Source organism: Cuculus canorus, chromosome 5 (genome assembly GCF_017976375.1).
Source record: "Cuculus canorus isolate bCucCan1 chromosome 5, bCucCan1.pri, whole genome shotgun sequence".
Classification (NCBI taxonomy): domain Eukaryota; kingdom Metazoa; phylum Chordata; class Aves; order Cuculiformes; family Cuculidae; genus Cuculus; species Cuculus canorus.
Genome location: NC_071405.1, coordinates 22,679,834 through 22,703,722, shown reverse-complemented (window position 1 = coordinate 22,703,722; position 23,889 = coordinate 22,679,834). Strand labels below are relative to the sequence as shown.

The 23,889-nt window shown below is 39.1% G+C and overlaps 1 protein-coding gene across 10 annotated transcripts in view; it reads left to right on the top strand.

The window, feature by feature from the left end:
• FOXN3 (forkhead box N3) overlaps positions 1 to 23,889 on the top strand; it is a 212,867-nt gene that overhangs the window by 180,722 nt on the left and 8,256 nt on the right. For 5 of the 10 annotated variants that reach the window (XM_054066957.1, XM_054066960.1, XM_054066956.1 and 2 more), the window contains exons 5-7: positions 4,493 to 4,558; positions 15,018 to 15,126; positions 22,473 to 22,496. In XM_054066957.1, the coding sequence (XP_053922932.1) occupies positions 4,493 to 4,558; positions 15,018 to 15,126; positions 22,473 to 22,496 (199 nt within the window). The remainder of the gene's footprint in view (positions 1 to 4,492; positions 4,559 to 15,017; positions 15,127 to 22,472; positions 22,497 to 23,889) is intronic. The other 5 variants (XM_054066961.1, XM_054066964.1, XM_054066963.1 and 2 more) reach the window with 5 other exon arrangements.

The following is a 23,889-nucleotide window of genomic DNA, read 5'->3' as shown; positions in this document are numbered from 1 at the left end:
GTAGTGGAGGATGCTGAGGCAGAAGTAGAAGGTGCTGAAAACTAGCATGCCAAATGGTGAAGTGAAATTCTTTATAAAAATAGTTCTACTTCAAATGTAGTAATTTAAATTAAAGTCTTATAAATTCCTTCCTGTTGAGATAAAATGGCAGTGGTTGTAGTGCAGATGGTGCATTTTATTTACTAACTATATTTTTTTGCATCAGAGCAGTAACATTTTAATAGTACCTAAATATGCATCTTAAGTGCCTCTCTCTTCGCATCTGTACTGGAAAATTCAGGCCATGGTTGCTTTGAACTGCTTCAACTGCTGTTTTCTTTAAAACCTTATAGTATGGCTGTAAAAATAAATACCCTCTAGCTAAATCAAGGGGGATGTGTTATCCCAACTTTTATTACTATTTAGTTGGAAGGGGAGGACTTGGAGCATTCAGTGAAATGAGATCAAAGTTTGAAATAAAAGTATCAAAATAATATGAACTATTATAAAACACTTCTTCTCTCATGAAATTAACTTGGGTCAGAGATCACAATGTAATAGAAGGAGAACTGTCATATCTGGCTTTCTCAGGTACCTGTTTGTTTTTAATTATTTTTTTGTCAATTTTAGAATAAACTGTTTCCTATGTGAGGGTTATCCTCTGTGTTGCAGAGTGTATGTAATCTCATGCCAAAATATTTCATGCCTACTGTTTCACTGCTTCACATGTCTGTGCAGGATGAATTCTGAACTGTACAGGTCACATGCAGAGTGAAGTTTGTCTCAAAACGTCTTGACAGTATGCAGTTGTGTGTAATTCCACAGTGTGATAAATTGTAGGTTAGTTCCTCAGTGAAAGAACTAGATGTTGTTTACAGATCTGGTGTTCACTTTTGAACACTTTGCTGAATAGTGGCTTGAATCTGAAATGCAGTGAACGGACCTGCCATGAGGTTTGTGACTTACCTTTCCTTGATATCGTCTTTGTCAAAATAAGTTTTCTTTTTGAAAGCAATGCTGGCAAAAATAACAGTAGTTTCCCACTACAAGGGGTCGCACCACAGCTGTGATGGAGTTCATGCCCCTTGTTGGGTTTGAACCATATCAGGATGTATGCTTCCATGCTGTATGAGTTTGTGTAAGTGCTTAAGTTTTCTTACAGTTCCTTTCTGAGACCCTGTGAAGGACACTTGATGGATGAGGGACCAAGCACTGAAACTTTAGATTGTAGTGTGAAGCACTGGGTCTATAGGCAGTAGTCATCTGTTAGAGCTTTAGCTGCTGGCAATTTTTGTCACTATTATTTTGTCACCCTCCAGTGATGCCTGCTTGAGCCTTGGATGTACTTTTCCTTCTTCGTACAACACCCTTCCTCTTTTTGTTGTTCTCTACTTTTCTCTTTCACTAGGGAAGTTGGGGATCTTCTATTTTCCACTTGAAACAAATCAACATACAGTTTGTGTATGCTGTCAATTAGCCACTTCCTTTAATTAGCAAAAAGAAACCAGTATGCATTAATTTAAATACTTAATTTTCTAAATTCTGAAACTTTGTATGTAGTTATTTTTAATCTGGTTTCCTAGGGAAAGATGTTCCTGCAATCATTTTTCACTAACCACCCACTGTTAATAACTTCAGGAGTCTTTGTGTTGATCACAGACTTCAGGTAGAGCAGAGATCTCAGTTATGAAATCCACCACTCCACAAACGCAGGCAGGCAGGTAGAAGAGAGAGGATCCAGTTACTGAGCTGGTTGGGCTGCCATGCGAGGTCAGCCCTTATTGCTGTCTATGAGAAGACCCGCGTGGAAGATGCTGCAAGAAAATACCAATGTTGGGGAAATGCCATCAACACAGGGGCATCGATGAGTATCAAGAGCCTGAGCAGGAAATGCCAGGCCAAGCAAAGGCACTCTTCATTCATCTGCTTTCTGTGCTGCTTCTCATGTGTACTTCTTGGCTCTTCTTCTTGACATCCTTCTCAGGAAAACATTTCCAAATTGCAAGTGTGAATGCTGCACAAGAAAAAACTGTGCTCAGGTGTTGCTTCTGCACCTCTTTGTGTGGTCTCTGAGTGATGGTGCCCCGCCTTTGACTTCCTTCTGCAGCCAGTGCCTCCTTCCTTTCTTCTCTGCAGAAGGACAACCTAAAGTACATTGTCCTTCCTACTGACACCACCCAGGCTGCATGTCTCCAAGTCCTCTTACCTTTCCCAAGGCATTATGGAATAGCTGTCTGGTTTCTTCAAGAATATACCAATAGACACACATCTAGACACCATAGCAGGTGCGGGTGGGCTTGAATTATAGTTGTGCTTTGGAAAACAGCTACTGTGGATGCAATTGTGTGTTGTAAGCAGCTTGGGTTAGTCCCGTGAAGTCATTAAAGAAACCTATTGGTACCATTAGTGGTCTGAAGGCTCAGGGTGCAGCTTTCAAGACAAACTGGTTGATTCAGTTTTATGTCAAAGCACAGAATTTGTTACACAAACAAAACCCAAAGTCATCAGGAAATGTGGTTTTTCTGGTTGTGTCCTTTTATTCCTTGAACTGCAAAATTAACATTATGCTATAATGTTAACCAGTGGTGGGGCTGTGTTTAAAGTGAAACAAGAAAACAAAAGTTAGGAACAGGCAATAAGGAAATGTTGAAGTTGGCTGTACGCATCGTGATACAGTAAATTCAATCTTCTGATTTTATGGTATGAAAGATGGAAGAATTCTGGTTTGTTTGAGCTTTATTTCTCAGGCTTCTTTGCTTTTTGTCTTGCTTTTTAGTGTTAGGTAGATTATCCTCCTTCGGTTTCATTGAAGGGAATCTCTTGCTGTGTGGGCAGTCCTGCAATGCGAACGCAGTCCTGCAGTGTGGCACATGTTTGGGAGTGAAGCTGTTTGGAAGTGGCACTTTCAGCAGAGGAGCTTGCACCGGGGATACTGCTTTTGATATATCTTCAGACTTGAAGATGAACGTAACTTGGTTAAGCTGCTTGTCTGAGGAGTCTACTGGTGACTTTTGGAAAACGATACGTTGACCTGTCCAGGATGCAGACAATCATCTGCTTTCCATTATGTAGGGACCTTTTGGACTAATTTAGTCTGCTGCTGCTTCAGCTTTAGGTTTACACTCACTCCACTGTTGCTCTGATTACTTTTTCAGCAATTAAATAATAGAGTAGCCATTAGAAATGTCTTTGCAGCTATTCTCCGATAAGTAGTACATACTTAACCTAGTAACAAATCCCCTATTTTTCTTAACCAGTTAAGTGAATTTCTGTTTTGCTTAAGCAAATTCTCAAATCCTCTCTCTGTCATTTGTATTGTTAATAAATTGCAGGGCTTTATACCACCTCTCATTACTGGAAATAGATTTGAAATATATAAAGGTACAATGTACATGTATTTTTAACAATGAAAAGTAATTTTCTGACATAATAACCAAAATAAAGTGCCATGAAGCTATTAGTAGTAAATTGAATCTTTTGGTGTGTAATTTAGTATAAATACTGACAGGCTGGAAAAAAACCCCAAACAACAAACACATACTCATTAGTCATTCAGTTTAGCAGCACAGAGGCAGCAGTCATCCAGGGTGTGCATTTTTTTGTCTGTTTCAATTGCACACTTCATTTATTTGGACATGGCATAGGCGGCTTTCTCTGTCACACGGCATCACTGCACGATTAGCAAGTTGCGCCCCAGGGCAGCTGGGACGCTTTGCGGGGCAGATGTTCTTTTCAGCTTATTCAGTGGCCGTTGTGGGGTTGTTTACTGTTGTCATAGCTACATACATTTCCATAGCAGCCGAGCTGCTGTGTGTGAAGCAAGTGAATATAGTTATAAAAGGATCATATTTTGTTCTGTCTCTATAACTTACCATCTGTCAACTGACTGTTCATGATGGATTCCGAAACCAATTTAAGAATAACAGCAGCCAGCCAATGATTTTTGCTTGTATTAGAGTAACAATGGATGAGGATGCAAATAAGTCGGTACTTAATGAAATGCTAGTTTCTCTCCTTTTTTCCTCTTAATTGTAGTAGTTTGGCTTCCAACACTTTCTCAAACATCACTGAAATCCTTCTTGACAAAATGACCGAGTGTTACCTCCTATACTTGCTCAGGTGGAGGTGTTCCTTATGCTTGCCCGCTCTACTGTCAGCTCATCCCTATGTGTTGCTTCCACATTGTAATGTTGCACCTGCTTCCACAGATCCTTTGTAATGAAATCTAAACACTCTCCACAGATCTAAACAGCTAATTCACAAGGCTAACAGTGAAGCTCTCGTGGACACATGAGTTTGGTTTGGTGACATTCATCACTGTGTCATTCTTAATAGCAGCAATGGGATCACGTTCACGTTTGGGAGTAAATTCAATGTGTGATCAATGAGCCCTCTGAATAATGAACTCTTACATATTTTCACTGCAGAGATTTGGTTGAACCTATAGTTTAGCAACGGGGGCAAGAAGATTAGCCCAGTTGTAAATAATGTATTTATTGGTTCATTTTTCCAGATCCTGACATTGATGCTGCCACTGCCATGATGCTTTTGAATTCTCCCCCTGAGATACAAGCAGGTTGTGAGTAGATATTTCTATAGCATATAGCAACATAGACATGTAAAGTTAATATTCTCTTTTATAAATATACAGCATACCAGATAAAAAGGATTTAATGAAGAAATATAACTTCCCTTGTAGACCCTTACACTTCCTTGACCCTTACATGAGTATAATTTTGTGGTTCATATTACATTCTTTGTTACATGAATAATAGTAATCCACAATCTCTAATGTAAAAGAGGGGTTATTGTTATTCATGACATACACATAATTGAGTAACATACTATTATCCGTAATGATAGAAAGACCTATGGCAAAGCCAGGAGAAAGGCAGAGAGAGAAAGAGAGCAAAAGAGTGAAGGGTACATGGCATATGGTTTTGTTTTCATTTTGTTTTGATTTGACTCCTATCGTGTGAGTTAACCACAGCCATCTGGATACTTTCCATTCACTTGGGCACTGTTTCAGCTCCTTCCTTGCACACATCCTGCCCATTTTGCGTTTTTGCTCTGTGTGATGCAAGGCAGTAGGCAGGCTCCAGGGAGCAAAGAAAGGTCTCATTTCCTGCCAATACTGTCCTCCTTGCTCTGTGACCAGACTGGAGGTTTTGATGCTGTGATTAACCAAATACTGGAGGGGCCTTGGCCCCCACTGTACTGGGCTGTGTAAATAGAGCAGGAATTGTCTTGCGCCACACAGGTTGCAGTGACAGTATTAGGGGAATCTGTAGAGGAATACAGCTGCACAGAAGCAGGGAATACAAGAAAACAAGCATATCTCTGGTCAGCAAGCATGGTAGTAATGACAAATGACAGGCAGCTCTAAAAAATCAAGGCAGAAGTCAAAATAGAAGCCTGTCTTGCATCACCGCTATTGTTCTAGCTCACACAACCAAATCCAAATTCCAGGGGAAGCCTTGGTTTGCACTTTGATACTTTGCCTGGGGAAGAGAGTCAGCTACCATCAAAGCATTTCCTTCCTGTACAGCCTAGGAAAGCTATTGTCAGCCTGCTTTGTAACCCTGCAAGAGAAATGCCTCTCAAGAAACTCCTCTCTGGGGAGGGCACCAAGTACCAAGAAACTATGTGTACTGGAAAGAGAGAAGAGTGGGCCTCGTCTTCCTCTCCTAAACAGCCTTCAGGGACTGCTATGTGTAGGTAGGAGAAAGGAAAGATTTTGTGGGAGAGAGGAGGTCATTGTTGGGCTTGCTTGGTGGGGAGAGATCTTCAACAGATTAGAAACTTAAAGAAGCCAGATTTGTGGGGCAGAGAAAGGAAATTTGGGTAGGATAAGAGTGCAGGGGTAAAAGGATATGTGAGAGAGGGAAGGAGAAATAAAGCAGTGTGTGCACAGAGGAGGATGGGGAAAACAGAATAATCTGAACTCCTGGAGGAGCTGGAGAGCAGGAGAAGTTTGCAGACAAGATGGGGAGGGGAACAATAGTAAGCTACATGTTCTAAGTACACTGCAGATTTGTATAACACATACGTTTGCCAGCATTGCAGGTGTTAGCATGGAAGTGACTCGAAGACTTGGACACTGTCATTTCATAGAGATCATAGTTTACAGGTTGGCAAGTGGCTTACTGCTATTTTAGTTTGGAGAGGTGGCTCTGAGGAAGGAAATTCTAGCCTTCTACAAGTTTGGCATATCTCTTCTCCAGTGTCACCTTCACAGTTGTTTGTTGTGTCAGGACATCAAACGTGAGAGGGAGATGAAAGCAGAAAGATGGCTTCTCATTCACATTGCTCCCTCCTTAATGTCCAGAAGTTACAAGGCCTTCCTCTGTGCCTTTTAAGCTGAAATGCAGGGTGTACTCTAAAGTTCATGAATCCTTCCAAACGCTGGGCAGAATTGGCTGCTGCCAGAAGGAAAGGGCAGAAGTATTTATCTTAACCTCAGAGGTCCTCTAAATTGCAAAGGAGAAATACTTTTGTGTGTGTCTGAATGGATACGTGAGGAAGTAAATCAGCCGGTCTTTGAATTGCAGTTGGGTTTCACTTATCTACTGTGTTAGGAAAGTCTTAGACAACATAAAGCAATTTAACTACTGCTGCACATCAAGAAACAATTGCGTGAAAAATCACATTTAAAATTAGTTTTCAAATAAAAGCCAATGGGCTATAAAATGCATTGCAATGCTGAGGATCATCCAGAATTCTCTGCTCTGTCGGTGACTGCAGTGGTCTGTAAATCAAGCTATGAATGATAAGGGCAGTAAGTGTGCTGCTATTGTTTGATCCCTTGAAAATTTAGAGTTCTGTTTGTCGTACCAGACCACGGTGTCAAGCATATGCTCAAGCCACCAGGGCTGCAAAGTGCCTCGTCTTCTGAAAACAAGATGGAAGTGATGTGAAGAGAGAGAGAGATGTAGTTTACAGTTTGGTCAAAGTTGTTAATACTTGACTGAAAACACTCTTTCAGTCTGAGAGTCCAAGTCCAAGTGAGCCAGTTACTCCCACAACAAAGATGATCAGATGGAGGCAGAACCAGGGTGTCATTTCACAGTATAATAATTTGGCAGGTCAGAAATGTTAAAACTCTGATCCATTAAGGCCTTTGCCTGTCCCACAAATATTTAACCATTGTTGTGAAACATGATACCTCCAAAGCAGTTGTGACAGAGTCTGGATTCATGTTTAAATTAATGGATGTATTCTCCTTTCCATGAAGATGAAAATCCCTGCTCATTTAGGCAATGTGGGTGGTAAAAGCATCTTTAGGAAGAAATTAGCTACAACTATCATTCAAAGTCCTATTAAAATTTATTCTTTTAATATAGTATGTCAGAAAGGAATCTCATCTCAGCAGCATTAGAAAATCCAGAATGAACTATTCCTGCTTTGTAACAGATTAACTAATTAGCTTTATGGTTTTAAATGACTATTTAAAATTCTATACCCAAATATGAAACAATGCTAACAACCACACCTGAATTTTAAAATCACCTTTTGCTCTTGTATGAAATCTTGAGATGATGTCTGAGCTGGCACAAACATTGTTTACCATTTACCCCAATCACACCATGCTTTAGTTTTCATTAAAAAAAAAAAAAAAAAAGGTAGAATGAGAGTAAAACACCGTTATGAGGATTATTATGTGTTTGTGGGAGTTCTACCTTATAGACTTGTGAAATTGATTATTTGTTTGTCACTAAAGTTTGGAAATAATGCAATTATAGTTGGGGTATTGACATCAGAAATCAATTTCTAAGATATTAACACTTTACAGTGTTTTGACAGACCAAATATTTCTAGATTGTAGCTAAAGGCAGTTCAAATTAGCCCGCTCTGTGCAAGACTCCACTGAAACATACGATCCAGCTGGCACCAGGAATAAAGCATGAAAGATACTGTGATATGCTAAGAAAGGGCATGTAGGGACATAGTTCTAATACGTTTTTTGCTTTGTTTTATGCAAGTCCTTGTTTTTCATCTTGTTTTGTGTGGTTTCATTATGTTTAAAAAGAAACTGCAGCTGAAACACCTACTTTCTTCAGCAGAAGCTGTCACAAGTTACAAATACTTCAGATTTTATTAGTAGCCAGTACATGAATATTTATTCCAAAATACAAGACTTACATTGGAAACTGTATTTTGACCTGCGGGGAACTGGGTAGTGGCCGGACCATCCTGGGCAAATGGAATCAAATTTCTGGGCCTGTCTTCCCTCATGGGAATCTTAACTCGCAGAGAAGACAGAGGAAAAAGAACAAATGGTAAAGCTCAATTTAGAAGTCATGGTTACTAACTCAATTAAATCCATGGGACTTCCTGAGGTTCAAGTCACTGTAAGCTTTTTAAGTAGCAAAAACTTCTTAATTCATGAGATCATTCTCAACTTGGGATCATTTGCTTTGAGGGAATGACCAGCAAGAAGGAAATGTATGTAGTGCGTCTCTGCTACTGCTATTGAAACAGCACTGTAGTCAGAGGGATTATACTGGAAATCTTAATTTAATTCTAGAAGCTCTTGATTTAGCAGTATTATACATAGCTTCAAATTCATGAGTAGTTCTGTGCCCATTGCTGTATAATTTGGGAATTACACACAAATATAACTACATTGCTCAAGCTGAAGTTTAATACTGCAAACAGCTATAAACTGCTTGCAGAAAGGGTTGGGTAGGAACAAGGAAACCGAGTCCTCTCAGCTCTGAATATTCATCTTCCGTTTTTGATACTGCTCACTACTACTCACCCAGATTAGCTGGGAGGTGGTGGCCTTCAGGAAACTTTGCTATACTGGTTTTGTGGGTTGGTTCTTTGTAGGAGACTGAAGTGCCGTCACAGCAGAGTGTAGAGTTTTGCTGAGTGCTTCTTAAAAAGCAGGCTTTCTGAGGGTGAGATCAACATCTCTCTGGCTTGGCAATCTTTGTCTCAGAGCACATAAAACACAGAATAGATAACATATATTTTAAATTTGCTGGGAGAAGTAATTCCCTAGAGAGATCTACTAATACTGTACCTCTATACTTCTAAAAATGTACCCTGATGAAATTTGTTTTTTAAGCTAATGCGCGTGGATTGTATATGTGAAAGATATCTTTACGGGAATCAAGACAAAAATTTGATATAAAATTGGCTTAATAACAGACAGAAATCCTCCAAATATGATCAAATAGAACATGCTGTTTTCTTGGGACGTTTTTATTGTATATGAAACTTGATAACTGTAATGTTCTGTTTGTACTGCCTGTGGACAAGTCACCTATTATAACTTATTAGACAGCTTGCAGCCTAAATTTTTGTATCAGAAAATGATAAATCATTGACTGTAAAATATTTCATAAAGCTTTTTTTGGTGGCAATTCTCTGTCAAAGTGAAAACTGGGAAAAGACATTTTCATAGGATTGAAAATTTCCCTTCTAGTTGCTGTGATATTTGGGGGAATGACAGCCTCAATTTCTATTAGAGGGTGTCTTCTTTTCACTTCAGTGTTTCAGTATTAAGTCAATAAAGTAAGGGAATAGAATTGGAAAGAAAACTTACCTTTATGACATACTTTGTATTTATTTCTCCCTAATCCTCATATTTTGACTTACCAGCATGGTTTAGTTTGTTGTTGACCAGTTCCAGCATGACCAAAATGAAGAACTGCTAGCTTTCGTTTAGTACTTACACAAAAAAGAACTCAGAAGATTGAATTCCTTTTATTAAATGCCCTTATACAAGGTATGTGTATGGTAGGAGTATTAGGATACACGTCCTCTACCCGTGCTTCTACCCCCTGAATTTTTTTTTAGAGTAAATGGCTTGTTGGATGTATCCTTGGTTTGCAGTTTGTTAGGACTACAGACTGTAGAATTTAGGAGCTGTAAAATTGTCCTGGAGCAGTAAAATAGAAGAAGTTAAGCAGATGGCATCAAATTTATGCCTGGGATAAAAGAGTTGAAGTGAATAAAGTTACGCATTTGACAGATAACATTTGCTTTTGGCAACTTCTGATGCCCTATTAATTATACATCATTAACAATTTCCTATTTTCAGTTCTTGTAGCCTGAGATAAAGTATTCTGCTAAACACTGTCCTGGAAGAGAGATTGGCAGAAAGAAACTGAAGCTGACAGATACTAGCACAAACTCAGTATCTCTTGTCTGTCATGATTTCCTCTGTACTACAAGAGACGAGTTAGGGAGGAGAGCCCTGAGACAAATGCATGTGCCATATGATGACAGAAGAGGCAGAGAACTGGTCTGTCCCTACAGGATACCTTTATACTCAAATATTCCACTATTTTAAAGTTCATTTTCAGTATTGTTCAGTCTTTCTCACTAGTCTAAATGATGGCTGCCTTGAACTAGACAGTTTAATGAAGTGTATGCTTGTTTACTAGATGACATAAAGAACGTGTTTGTTACCCCTTTCTTTTTAATTTTCTTGATTTACACCTGATGACTCTTAGCACTGATACCTCATTTAACTTCCATGTGCCAACATTTAACCAGGGAGTTGGTTTCCTTACGTAGTGAGCTGTTGTGGTGTCAGTGTGTCTGATTACTCTGTCCATTCAGTATTTCTTCCTTTTCTGTTTCAATTTTGCCACGTTGCTATGTTGTGTGTTAGACAATCAAATCTTCAGGGAAGGGCCCTATCTAACATGGGTCTGATCGTTGCGAAGGTCTTGGATGAGATTGTTAGCTCAGCTGGATAGGGAGGATCCCTTTACCCACATACAGGCTTGCAAGTAAGAGATTATGGATGCAATCTGTTGAGGGTTGTGATAAAAGAAGCCTATTGTTTGAGATGTTCTACTCAGCTAACGTGCACGCAGACCATGCTCTGCATTAAGAGTCCTGCACTGGCTTTGGAATGATCATGTGACATACTTATTTTCCACCTTCAGAGGGTGAGTATGGGCTACAAAACGACACTGGATCTTTGAGGGCTTCCACTGGATCTTTTTAACGCTGTCTGAATATAGTATTTCGATGGATTCAGGTTATGGTACGTCCTCCTACATAGCATTCAGTTTATTGTCTGTTAAACTGTAATGTGGAAGTTTTCTACAAAAGACATTATTTTTCGCCCTGGAGAATTTCACAGATGCAGTATTGATTTTTGATGTTGGATGCCTTGCTTCTCTCCACAGTTAGCTGGTGGGGACTTGAAATGCTGGCAGTTCCTACTTAGATTGTGGAATTCCACCAGAGCAGCGTAAGATGCAAAAGTCATTTGCCCATTCATGCAGCTGATTAGGGGTAGATTCTCTATACACTGTTGAACTTTATTCTGGTGTAAGTATTTTCTGGATTTAAGCTTCCTGAGAGCAGAATGATATCCAGTGCCTCTTCAAGAATGTAGTGGTGATGAAAGCTGAAAGGTGCATAATGATTTTGTTGTTTCAGTCTCTTCATGTGTCACTAGGAGCATTTTGGAAAGAGGAAACCTTTATCAAAGAGATGCACAGATCTTTCTGCATTGTTTTCTCGAGTTGAGTTTCTCATACATAAACATCTCTCCACACTTGCACAGAAAAAGTGTAAATTACATTTTACACTTCTGCCTACGAATTGGGAGCCACATAACCTGCCTGTACTGTTGGTTAAAGAAGCATTAGAAGAGAGAAGTCTGGACTGTAAGGCATTAGTCTAGACTGGCAGTGATTGATGATATGGCTTCAAGTAAATTATCTTAGCTCCACACCTTGAATCTTCAATATAAAGTATAAATACCTCACCTTAAAGTATGATTTTGAAACGTAATTAAAGTTTGTAAGGCATAAACGTATCTTTAGAATAGCACCACATATTTTCTAGTAAATAATCTACAGCGCTTCATAAGTACCAACATGTGAAAATAGTTCCTTGGATAATAAGGAGCCATCTTCATACAGCCTGCACAAAGGCATGGGAGGTGTCTGGATACCAGAGACATGTTTTAACAGTTTATCTACTTAGATTTCTCTTAAAGTATTTACTGTCATTTTAGGAAGGATGCAGATGAGCATTGATGCTTTAAATGCTGTAAGTGGAGATATGCAGGCAGGCAGTCATAGAGTGGCATGTTGGCTATGTGGATAACTCTATACCTTTTGGAGATATTTTTAGAGGGCAGCAAACTTCTACTTTTTGGTTTTTATTAAAGCAATTGTTAATTCCTGAAGGGAAGATGGGGGTGGGGTGTTGAGGTGGGGATATTTTTAGATGTGAAGCTTTTGAAGAGAGAGTGCTCTTGAATAGCACACTGTGACTTACAAACCTGCAGAGGGTCCGCAAAGGTGGAGAGTGGGTATGAGTGGGAATGTCAAGAGGTAGGAGTTCTAAGCTATGAGACTTGTCAATGTACTTAACATATACAAGAGTGCAGGAAAAAAAGGAAACTCCGAGAAGGTAAGGAAGAAAATACATGAGACAATATTGTTATAGCAGTGATGGGGAGGTAAACAGACTTCTTAAAGAAGAAATGTGAGTTGTCAATAAGGCAGAAGGAGAAGGTAAGAGAGGTGAAAGGATAAGATAAGCATCAGGTAACTGCAAACAGACCAGGATAATTAAGTAACCATGGAGAGAAGAGGTTGGGCATTAAGGAGCCTATTACTCTCTTTTTGCGGTAGACCCTGCAGTGTGTTTGCTTTGAAGTTTTACTTATATATATGTATATATGTATGTTTAGGGAACATCCATAGCCAGCTGACATGTGTCTCTCTGTATATGCATAAATTCATCTCAGTATAAAACTCTCTGGTTTGTATCAGTAAAGTAAGAATTCCCAGATCTCTCTTGGTCAAAACTCCTCGTTAATTTCTTTTAATAGGACTTAGTAAATGTGGACAAAATGTACTGTGTAGTGCAGTACAAAATGTGTCCCTTTTGAAAGCCTGTTGGAAAAATCATGCCCATTGAAAATTATGTCTTTTTATTGATCCTTTGGTATTAAGCAGGTTTATCTGTTGCTTTGAATTTACCTGTTACCTGTGCATTTTAGATTAGTCGTATCATTGAGCAGTCAGCTTTTCTTTCATGACATCGATATTTTTTCCATCTTAAGGTCATGCTGTTGAAACAAATACAGTAAGAAATTCAGATTTTGGAGGTTTTGGCAGTATAATATTGCCCTACAGTATCTACAAACCCAGACATTGGGATGTTGAAAGCCTGATAGTGTTCCCTGAGTGAAGCAGATTTGATTCAATTTCTCATAATCTAGAGCTGGAGGAAAAAGTGCACAAAGTAGTGAAGTATAAATAGCAAAATACAATTTTTGGTCGTTGAAAGCTAACCCTATTTTTTATAAAGTAGATTCTGTAATTTTAGCCATTTGAGGCTGTACTTAAACACCTAAATATAAATGACCTTTTCTTTAGAGGTACTCAAAAGCAAGGGTGGGTGTAATGCAGTGACAGGATTTGATTTGGGGGGTTATGTGCTCTCACCAGAGGAGAAAAAGGTTATTTTCCCGGAACTATATCTGTGTGGTCTTGAGTGAAGCAAGGTCAGCATCAGGATAGGAGGAAAGGAGGTGTGGATCTGCCTTGGTGTTGATAGGAAGTTGAAATTTACCTCAGCAGCTTAGAAATAATGTACTTCTGAGCCTATGTTTCTCTGCCTCAGAATATACTACTATTTTCAAGTGTGAATGTTTGAAGTTGGGCATGTAAAGTGTATCTGTTGATTTGTAGGGTGGATGATTTTTCTCGTCTCCCTGTGATTCAGTTAAAAATAAAATTCTGTTGATCCACATAAAGTGATATGGTTTACATTTATCTTTTATGTATTTATATAATACCTGTATGTTTAAAAATAATACATCCAGAGTAATGATCATCATTCTATTTTTGGACATTCCCCATCAGGGGAAGTTACGGCAAGAATGATGACTTATAGTGAAGAAAAAGTGAGCAAACTGGCTAGCAGTGGATATTAAAGAAGCAAGTTCAGGTTGAGGCTGTTGGAGGTTACTATTCCAACCCGAAGGGACATAACTGAAGGGCTGTGCAAAGGAATGGCACAGCTGCTCAGTGTCCCTGGTAAGTGCCTGGAATAAGAACTGTGTTCAGTAGTCCTGCATCTCCATAAGCGGAGAAGGAAATTACTGAGGACCTGCTAAGGATGGACTCTTCCTTTGGTGGTGCTTCCTTTGTTATTCCTGCAGCTGGGGTGCTGGCTGCTCTAGCAGCGCACAGAAACATGCCTCCGTGGAAACCACTCGGTTTTAGGTTAAAATATTGTTGGCCAGAGCTACAGTGTTTGCTATCTAGCCAGCTTAAAAGGCCCCAGTATAATCTTTCATCTGCAGAGGCCAGTACGTGTGTTGTTCGGTGTCAGTGGCGCCCATGCTCCGCATTGGTTGCGGGTGGGGGTCTCGGCTGTGACCTGGCTGAATGCTGGAGGCAGGCGCACGGCTGCTGTCAGCCTGGGTGACAGAGGTCATCAGTGGTAAGAGAGAGGGGCCCATTAGCGGTATGGAGCTAATGCCTTTTTAGCCTCTTCTCTTTTCCCTCCTGGTAAATCCACGTTTGTAGTTAATATTTTATTTTGCAGGAGACAGAGGCCAAAAGATCAGAAAGCAAGCTGGGATGATAAAAAGCTATGACCTATGTTGTTGCAGTGAAGTGCTTATATTCTGTTTATCTGTAAAGGGTCATTGTGTCTTATTGTTGATGAAATAGTTAAATCTATGCTCGTAGCTGGTTTTAACTCTAAGCACATGCATTCACAGCAGAGTGGTGATTACAAAAGTGATTCAATTGTACAAGGAATGATCTGCAGCAACTAGGTCAGGCAGTGACTTCCACAAGCCATGTTATCGTTGATTGCTGTTAATTTTTTTGCCATGAAAATAGCATTGGAAATATTATGGCATCCACAGGAGTTGAGGCTGAGACGTGCAAGGTAAGCAGTGTACTACACAATCCTCTCTGATGTTGCCTCAGATCACCAAAAAGCTTAAGTTCCACATTTTGCTCCTACATTTTTCTAACTTTTTCTTTAAAAGAAAAAATGTTCTTTTTTCTTTCTTTCTTTTTTTTCTCTAGTTCCTTCAGGAGTGATACAAAATGGAGCTCGAGTTCTGAGTAGAGGAATATTTCCTGGAGCCAGGCCATTGCCAATCAACCCTATAGGAAGCATGGCTGTTGCAGTAAGGTAAGAGTGGCTTATTGTGGGACCTTCACAAAATAAATTTTGCAGAGATTGTAAAAGTATATGTAAGCTCTGGTCAACAGCTACTCTGCTGCTTGCTAATACTTCTGCGATTCTAAATGAAATAACTCTGCCACCTAAAATTCTTGGGTTGTCATGTTTTGCAAGATATTCATGGCACATCTGTCTGTTGCACACTGGTTTTTAAAAAGCAGTTTTATTTTCACTAGCAAATTGCAGGTGATTTATGGTGAGAACTTCCTACAGTGACCTATTTTTCTAAGTGCAAATGCTTTTTCCTGCTCCTCCCTCCCTTTTCCTAAAGACCTTTTCCTGAATTAAATACCAGTGAAAAGTATATCAATAATATTAAAGCCAATTCTGAAAGATCTCTAAACATATAGTTGTTGTTTTGTTGTTAACTTAGGTCTTTGTGAGGCAGTTTCTTTCACTACAGTTTCTGTTTCAAGGTTATACTGAAACATTCAAGGGTAAAATGTTGTTTGAAGATATTCAACTCGGTCAGAAAGCAGGGCAGTAAGAGACACCTAGTGATGGCAGTAAGAACTGTGGCTCAGTGATTTGCTTTACTTAAAACATTGACAGTTTATTGGTGGAAGAACAACGTGCCTCAGGTGTAGCTCCATTTTCAGTCAGTCACAACAGAGATTAATTTGGTCAAGTGAGCTGCCAGTGCCCTTCTCTTTCAGAACTCTCAGTATCTGCAAAAGCTATTTCAGCTCAAGCAGTTGGGTATTCTGGGTGGGGTTTCATAATTAGCACTGACCCTGCTTTGCTGGTCTGTTCCAATTACACCCTCTGATCTCAGTAAATGGCTGCAAGGCAGTAAAATAAAGTATCTTGATAGTTACTTATTCCATTAGTATTTACCTAGAATTTTTTTCCCATTTGCTCTTTATTTTTTTGTCCCTTTTCAGGATCAGTATCTAGCCCTTTGGGTGCAGTATTGCCATCCAATACCTTGAGAGGGAGAATCCATGACATTTGTATGCTCTTGATGCCTAAAATGCATAGAGGGGAAGACAGTAATTGCAATAAAATCCATGTTTTTTGATGAGAAGCTGATTTTCACTTTTGCTGTGCTGAAGGGATGTAACCCTGAGGGTCGTCCTCCAGAAGTATGCAGAGTTCTCTCCATCTTGCTTTACCACAGTCTGGCCTCACTAGCAGTGGAGGTCAGCCATCTTTAGAAGCTTTGCTGCTGACTACCCAGAACTCTAATTCTGCTCCAGCAGGGATTGCAGAGCTGTGGGACTGCTGGGTCATGAATTATGTATAATTTTTATGAGGTGTCCAAGCTAAATGGAGGACATAGAGGTCTGAATATTCTCTCTTGAGTTTCTCTGCATTTCCTGCTTTTAGACTCTGTTTCATAATCAGGGTTGATTCAAGGAGGAGATAAAGCTGGTTTTCCTTCCAGCCTCCTTGAAAACTTCCTTTTGTGTACACATCCTCAGATTCCTCTGTTCTGGGACTGTATATAGTTAAATTTTATGCCTTTTATGAGGACTACTTCTTATGTTTTTTTCCCTGCAGATAGAACAGGGTCTTTACCAGCTACCTGCTGATGTAGACTGGGAAATTAGGGGGTTTACCCTTCTCTTGCTTATGTCCGTTTTGCTCTGTCTCAGAGGAAAGCATTTATAATTAGTTAATGCAGACATTTCTAATTCTTCTTGTTCTCTTCTCCAGCCTTAAGCAGTATTAGAAATAGCTTGCTCTGAATATATTCCTGGTTTGCATGATGTCTGCTCATGTTTAAGGGCTCTTGTAATATCCCCTCTTCTGATTCTTGAAAAAGGGGGTTGGAGAAGAGGCTTTGAAAGCTTTTAAGAAGCTAGAGAACACTCTGACAGAGCAAGTTCAGTAGGCAGTTTTGTCTTGTTTCTCTTGGGGATAATAACATGCAGAATTTCTCTAGGAAGAAGGTCAGTCTGGACGCACAAAGCTTCTTAGAACATCGTCATCTCATCCTCTCAAATCAGTTACTATATAAATGACACCCTGTTTCTTTGTGCTTACCCCTCTCCTCAGATACACAGGGCTAAATAGGACCTGTCGTGTCGAGCTTTCATGGCATCTCATGAGAATGACTTGTGCTTATCATGTGCAGCAGGGGGAATGTACCACAGCATCCATCAGCCGCCGCCTTTTGCAGTTAAGAGCAGGAGTACTGCTCACACAGAGCTGTCATTCCTGCATAGAAGGAAATGCTCCATTCAGGCTGGCAGGGGTTGTTTTTAGACTTGTTCAAGTGCAGGAAGGTTGATTTCCCCTTCCACCTTTCACCAGGAGGGAGGTATGCTGGGCAGCTGCAGGGACATGGTGCAGTCTCCTGTTACAGTTATCTGCAGAGGTTATGTGCCCTTGCCTACAAAATGAGAAGCCACACAGCTTCTTTCCGATAATTTTTTACTCAAATACATATTTTCTTGAGAAGAGTTCCTTTGGTGCTCTAAATGAAATGCCTGAAAAACACCCAAACAAAAGGTGCTTTTCATCATTCTTGTAGGGGACCTCTAGTATTGTCTTGATAGTGGAACCTCACATAATAAATTAAACCTCTTAAATTTTCTTTAGTTACTGTACATAGGAGTTACAGGTTCTTCCGTAAGGTGCTGGTCTTCTCTTGGCAACTCTGTACTGTCTGTGCTCTTCATTTGTTTTTACGATTATTTCCTCAATATCTTAATGGTCTTTGGTTTTGCTGTCCATTAAACTGCACACAAATAACTTGCACTGTGTTGTTCTGTTGTGCAGTTTGCCATTTGTGTCTAAACAGTTTGGTCTTGGGTTAAATTTGCAGTAGTAATTAGGTGGAGTGTTTTGACTAATCTGTTATTCAGAAAGGAGGCCAAAACCATAGCATTGGACTCCAATGCTGAAATCTGTGCTTTCGGGTGTGTTAACTCCCATCAATTGGAAAGTTTACTATTCTTTTAAGCAGTGTGACTGGATGTATTAGTGTATTTTGTTCCTGATCAAGGTATCAGTGTGTTTCTGTTCCCAGGTAATTACTTTATTTTTTTATATATAAAATAAAGTATGATTGAATTAAGTAGTTTGGATTTAAAAATCCTACTGAAGAGTGCTTAACAAACACAACAAATCCACCACTTTCCATGAATAAAGAATAGCAATTGAGGAGAGCGTCATTATGTTGTAGTGCATTTGGCTTAAATTGCACAAATAGGCCTTTCATTCCAAACTAATCTACAAATGGAAAAGGCATCCCACACTATTTTTGCTTTGAAAATCATCCTCTGGTGTTAAATCTCCACAGCAGAGCATAATTGGATGTGTTTTGACAGTAGCTTTTTATTTACTTTATTCACACCACTTTTAGCTTATTTACTCATCCACATTTTCCATGTTGTGGCTGACAAGTCTAAGACCCGCCCGAAGACAGCAGGAGAAAATAACGCTTCAAAGCCGCACAGTGTGTAGCATGTCTCTAACATGAAATCCGTCATACATATTTTTGGCAGACTATATCCCCATACAGTTCCCTGAGAGAATCTAAAAGCAAATGATAGTCTGTATATGTACAAAGAGAATACTGACTTAAAAAGGTATTGAATGAAAGCCAGTACTGCCTTACATGCAGCAAGGACTTCGTTGTGGTTTGAAGGTGAACTCCTGCTCTTGCTATGTACGTCCATTGGAAAATACCTTTTAAATGTTTACTTAGGAGGACTTCTGTGTCCACTTTAGTAGGTCTAATCTCTATCAAAGTGGCCAGTGCATCTTGGCATGGTGTAAGAAGCTCTGTCATGTATAATCACCTTCCACATGAGTAAGGTGTTACCAGTTACACAAGCCATTTGAAGAGCACAAGCCTGGAAGCTGATATAATATTAGAGCTGTTTGAACTATGGTTTCAGTGTGTTCAGCAGACGGCCGCCACCATGATGTTTGTAAATTTCTTCAGTTATCCATAGTACGAGTGCTTTGTGCTTGTGTCTACGTCCTGTCTCTGTGCAGTAGACGTACTGAGCCTGAGCCTCATCTGCGTGATGTGGGCAGACCCACTAGGGTGAGTTTCACTCCACAGAGAATCTCACCAGCTGTGTGGCATAGGCCTTGTAATTTGGTCCAGGTTATTCTGCAAAAGATGTTTTACAAAACATCTTTGGTAATTTTTCTGTTTTGGGCCTTTTTTCTTTTCCTCTGCCCAAACGATCTATGCTACAGAGGCCACTGAACAGCATTCAAATGGGCTCCTGGGGAATCCAGCGTCTATGAAGCACCGGTTTTCAGTACTTTTTGTATTGTAAGCCTTACTGCCCCTTTTTTTTTTTTGGCCGGATCAAGGTGCTGTTAGTCCTGACTTGTGGGGCTTAATGGCCTATTGAGTGATCTGTTTTGATGGGAGGGCCAAGTATAACCCCATCCTATTACACTAGCCAGAATAAGCATGTGAGAGGTGAAAAAGAGGGAGGAAGAGTTCACTTTCACATTGATGGGAAACTGAGGATTTGGGAAGAGCTAAGCAGAGCCAATCCAGTAAAGATGGTTTGGCTGGATTAACCATTCGCTGTGTTTGTCGATGCATCAAAAATGTCAGGATGGAGCATATTGTAGACTCCATTACTGAACTCCCTTTCTTAGCTTATATTTCCCTAGAATGAATCCAAGCTATTGTTTCAGGCTAGTTGAAAACCTAGGCAGATCTTCCTTATATGCCACTTCTGTCTATGTAATAGGTTAAGTTACTTTTGGTAGTGTTTGTTAGGAATACTTCGATTTTTTAAATTATTGCTGGTTAAAAAAAAATTAATTGGAAATTACTTGGGGCTTTTCCCTAGTTTTTCAATTCTCCTTTCTTGCCCAACATTTATATCTTCTCAAGGAATTTCACAATTATCTGCAAACTGCAAAACACGAATTTCCCTAAGTAATAGAAGTTTCTATTTAAGTTTCCAAGACAAAAACTCTCTCTTCCTAGGGAAAGCAACATCTACACTGGCAGAGCTACTGTTTTTCCTTTATTAGAAAAAAAATTAAAACAACAACCAAAACCCAACAAAACACCAAAAAACATGACGCTTAACAAATCCTGCCTACTTCATCACTAGATTTTAAAATATCTGTTCTTCTTCTGCTCTTAATGCCACAATTCCTTGTGCAGCTCCCGATCATTCAGCTGTGACAAGAATGAGTTCTGTGCTTAACTTTATTTGAAGATGGAAGGTTGCTGTTTGTGGTGATTTTCACTTTAAATTTATAGAGTAATTACTAGATTATTCTGCAGACATTCAAGCAGTGATTAAATAAATCAAATATGAGTTCCAGGTGCAGTGTAGATGCCAAAGTATAAGTAAAATTAGATACTTACATTATCGGTGAATTATTATTTTTGCTTAGGTAAAGGAACTGGTAGGTGCTTCCTTTCATAAAGTTTTAATTGTATATTCTTAATGTTCTTGCTTATTACTGACACGATCAGCTTAACAAATTCCAAAATAATCCTTCTTGCATTGCCTTCCCCTTCCCACCTGTAACAGGCAGAATGAGTTATCCTTGGGAGCTGAAGGAATCCTTTAGTTGCTAAAGGGCAAAAATACTGGCTGAATTGATTATTCTTTTTTGCAAAATGCATAGGGCCCCATTTGTCTTAACTTCAGATCTGCTATTCATACCGACAAAATGCTCTTTCTGCTGGCAGTTCATCACTCGCATTTACTGTGATCCTTTGCATATGATTATGCTGTGAAGTACCTTTGTGTGAGAGCTTCTATCAATAGCGTGACCAACTTGTTGATGACTTTATCTCAATAAGCCCTGACAGAATCTCATCATACAGCAAGTGAGCATCACTTACTTTTCATATGCTTGCTCTTCCTCCTGGTATGTCATTCAACTGCCCATAGCTAAAAGTTCTGACTGTCCTGAATTACCCTTTGAAAATATGCTACCTATACAGTAAAAAAGAGTATAGTTTTTTGTTTGTTGTTTTGGGGTTTTTTTAGCAAACCTGGAACCTGTCAAATTCCATGAACCCAACTTACCTTTACTGCTTTCTTTATTCTTTTAACTGAGTGTTTCCAATTCCATGCCAAAACCGTCACCTATGGGTGTGCAATATTTGTCATCCAGAAGGATTAGAGATAGAGAAGGTGATGTTTAACCTCTGTATAGGTTTGCTTTGTTCATCAAAGGAATATACCTGTTGCTGGTGTGGAGTACAGTAAGTATTTTGCAGTAGAACATTTGCCATTTTGCATACGGAATGTGATTACGTATCTTTTTTTAAAGCTAGTAGAGAAAATTAAGGAAGATCTATCTGCCCTCAGTAAAATGTCTGAGACTTCGTCTTATCCTGAAAAAGACCCCTTTGAAAAGCAGAGGCACTAACACTATGCAAAGGATTTTATATCCTTACTGATTTGAGATCCAGCTGCTGTGAGTCCCATCTGGCTCCTAATAGCATTAGTAACAGAACTCCTGTCCATTAACAGTGGGAATGGAGTCGGGCTTTCAAAACTCCAGACTTTCCTCAGCGCTTTAAGGTTGCACCGCTGTGCTACCACCAAATTTAAGTATTTTAAGAAGAATCTGTGCATGGTATTTGTATAACTATGATTAAGATCCCTCAAGCAAATAAAATAGTCCATGTCAGTAGGACACAAAGGCCCAGAAAGTGTCCCATCAGCTTTCCTGAAAGGGCAAGCCACTGCTTTAAAACATGTGAAAATACATCCATTTCTGGAAATTCTGAAATAAAATTCTGAAGAAAAAAATTGAGGGGGGGGAAGCTATTACTTGAAATAAATTTCTGGGAGCACAGAATTCTTAAATACCCTTTCTTCCCCTCTGTCATTTCAAAATAGTCCAAATATCAGAGCAAGCGCTTGTTTTAAAAATCTATTATTGGTCCAGTAAGAAATTTAGAGTTACAACTAGAACTGTGAACAAAAATAGATTAAGCTTGCCAAAATCTGTACCCTGAAACCCAGGGGTGTTCTGTCCACTGATGATCTAGATTGAGCTAAGTAGATCACAGATTCATTTTTTCATAAGTATGTGACTATAAGAGCAATATAAAGCTTTAAAATGTGACAGAAGCACATGTGGAATATGAATGTTTTAGGTATTAGTTTATTCAACTCTTACAACCTACTAATTTCAATTACAGGTAACTATATTAGATGTTTGACCTATTGCATATCAAGATACAAACCGGATTAATTTCAGTGTACATGACTTTTGATCTTGTGAACATCCTAAAATACTCTGCCTGTATAACTCTTTTTCATTTCTGTGGATATCCTCTGCTAATTCTCTCCTTGACCTGCTTTCTCTTCCTGTTTTATTTCCCCAAGCAGAACTAGTTGGAAATCTTTCAAAATGTAAGTGAAAACCAAAGATTGGTTTTTGAGATGCAAATGCTACCCATTTCCTGACAAGTTCCACCATAGCTGCCTCCCTTCTGAAGTGTATTGGTATTTCTTTTCCTCCCATTTGTTAAGTGATCCTTTTTTTCACCTTTCTGTTGTCTTCTGTTTTTCTTTTTCATCATCCCTCTTTGCAGTCACTTCCTGTGGGACACTAACCCCATACTACACCTTCCCTCAGGACATTTATTCTGTAATCCCCAGGCCTTTCATTCTATTTTTGTGCTTTTTTTTTTTTTTTTTTTTTTTTTTTAAGGATTGGGATCTGGAATGAGTCCCATGGGCAGAGCTTTTGAATCCAAATTATAGCCCCTTTATGTAGAAGCAAACACTAGAGACTCAAGAGGAGGCAAATCAAGGATGTCTTTTTGGCACGTGTTTGCTCTGCTCCATGGAACTGTAGCTTTCCTTTTATCGTCTCTCGGTATAAACTAACAAACAGGAGTAGATCTAATAACATGAAAATGGGCGTCTTGATTTAAATTAGAGTTGTTAGAAGCCTTGTTCACTAATAACCTAGTCAGTAAGAGTAGTTCTCACCTCTTCTGTCCCGTGTTTGTTTCCTTAGTGCAAGAACTTAGTGCTATTTTTTAATGGCACATTAGTAGCACGTGATTTTTATTGAACTACATTGCTCTGACTGTTAGTTGCCTAGTAAAATCAAATGACTAATTTTATGCTGTTATGATAATTTGTAACATCTTTAAATGTAAATTTACCCTAAAAATTAAGGATCTGTCACTTAAAATGCATCACATGCTTCCTCGTAATGACTGATCTTAAGGACTTGGTTATGAATTCACCTTTCAACTAGTTTAGTATGGATAATTTCTTCTTTTAAGGATTTGGCATCTTCTAATGACAACCCCCGCAGTGGCAAACCATCACAGGGTAAATGCAGCTGGCTTGCTGCACAACTGTGAATGACATTGCATTTAGTTATTAATAATTGAAGGAGCTTTGTGTATTCCTTCTGGGTTCTGTATATAATTTATGGATCATAAAGCTACTCGAAAACCTAGGGGAAAAAAATTTTGTTGAGCAAAAGAGGTTGGCAAGAGGCTTTCTTTGCTAATAACTGGACCTTCTATTATATACATTTCTTTGAAAATACTGTAAATAAGATCATTTGGAATGACTGAATAATTTGCTACCTTCTATCATTGTCCTGTCACTTGTTCACAGGAGCCTGTTTCTTATTTCACCAGGCTCTAGAGACAAGGGCATTTAGATGAACAGGAACTGTGGAATTACATAGCACTGTCCTATTTTCCACGTTTCAGCCTTACCTTTCAGAAATGGATAATACTGTGCTGTTTCTCCTGTAAAGAAAGCAGACATGAGGTCC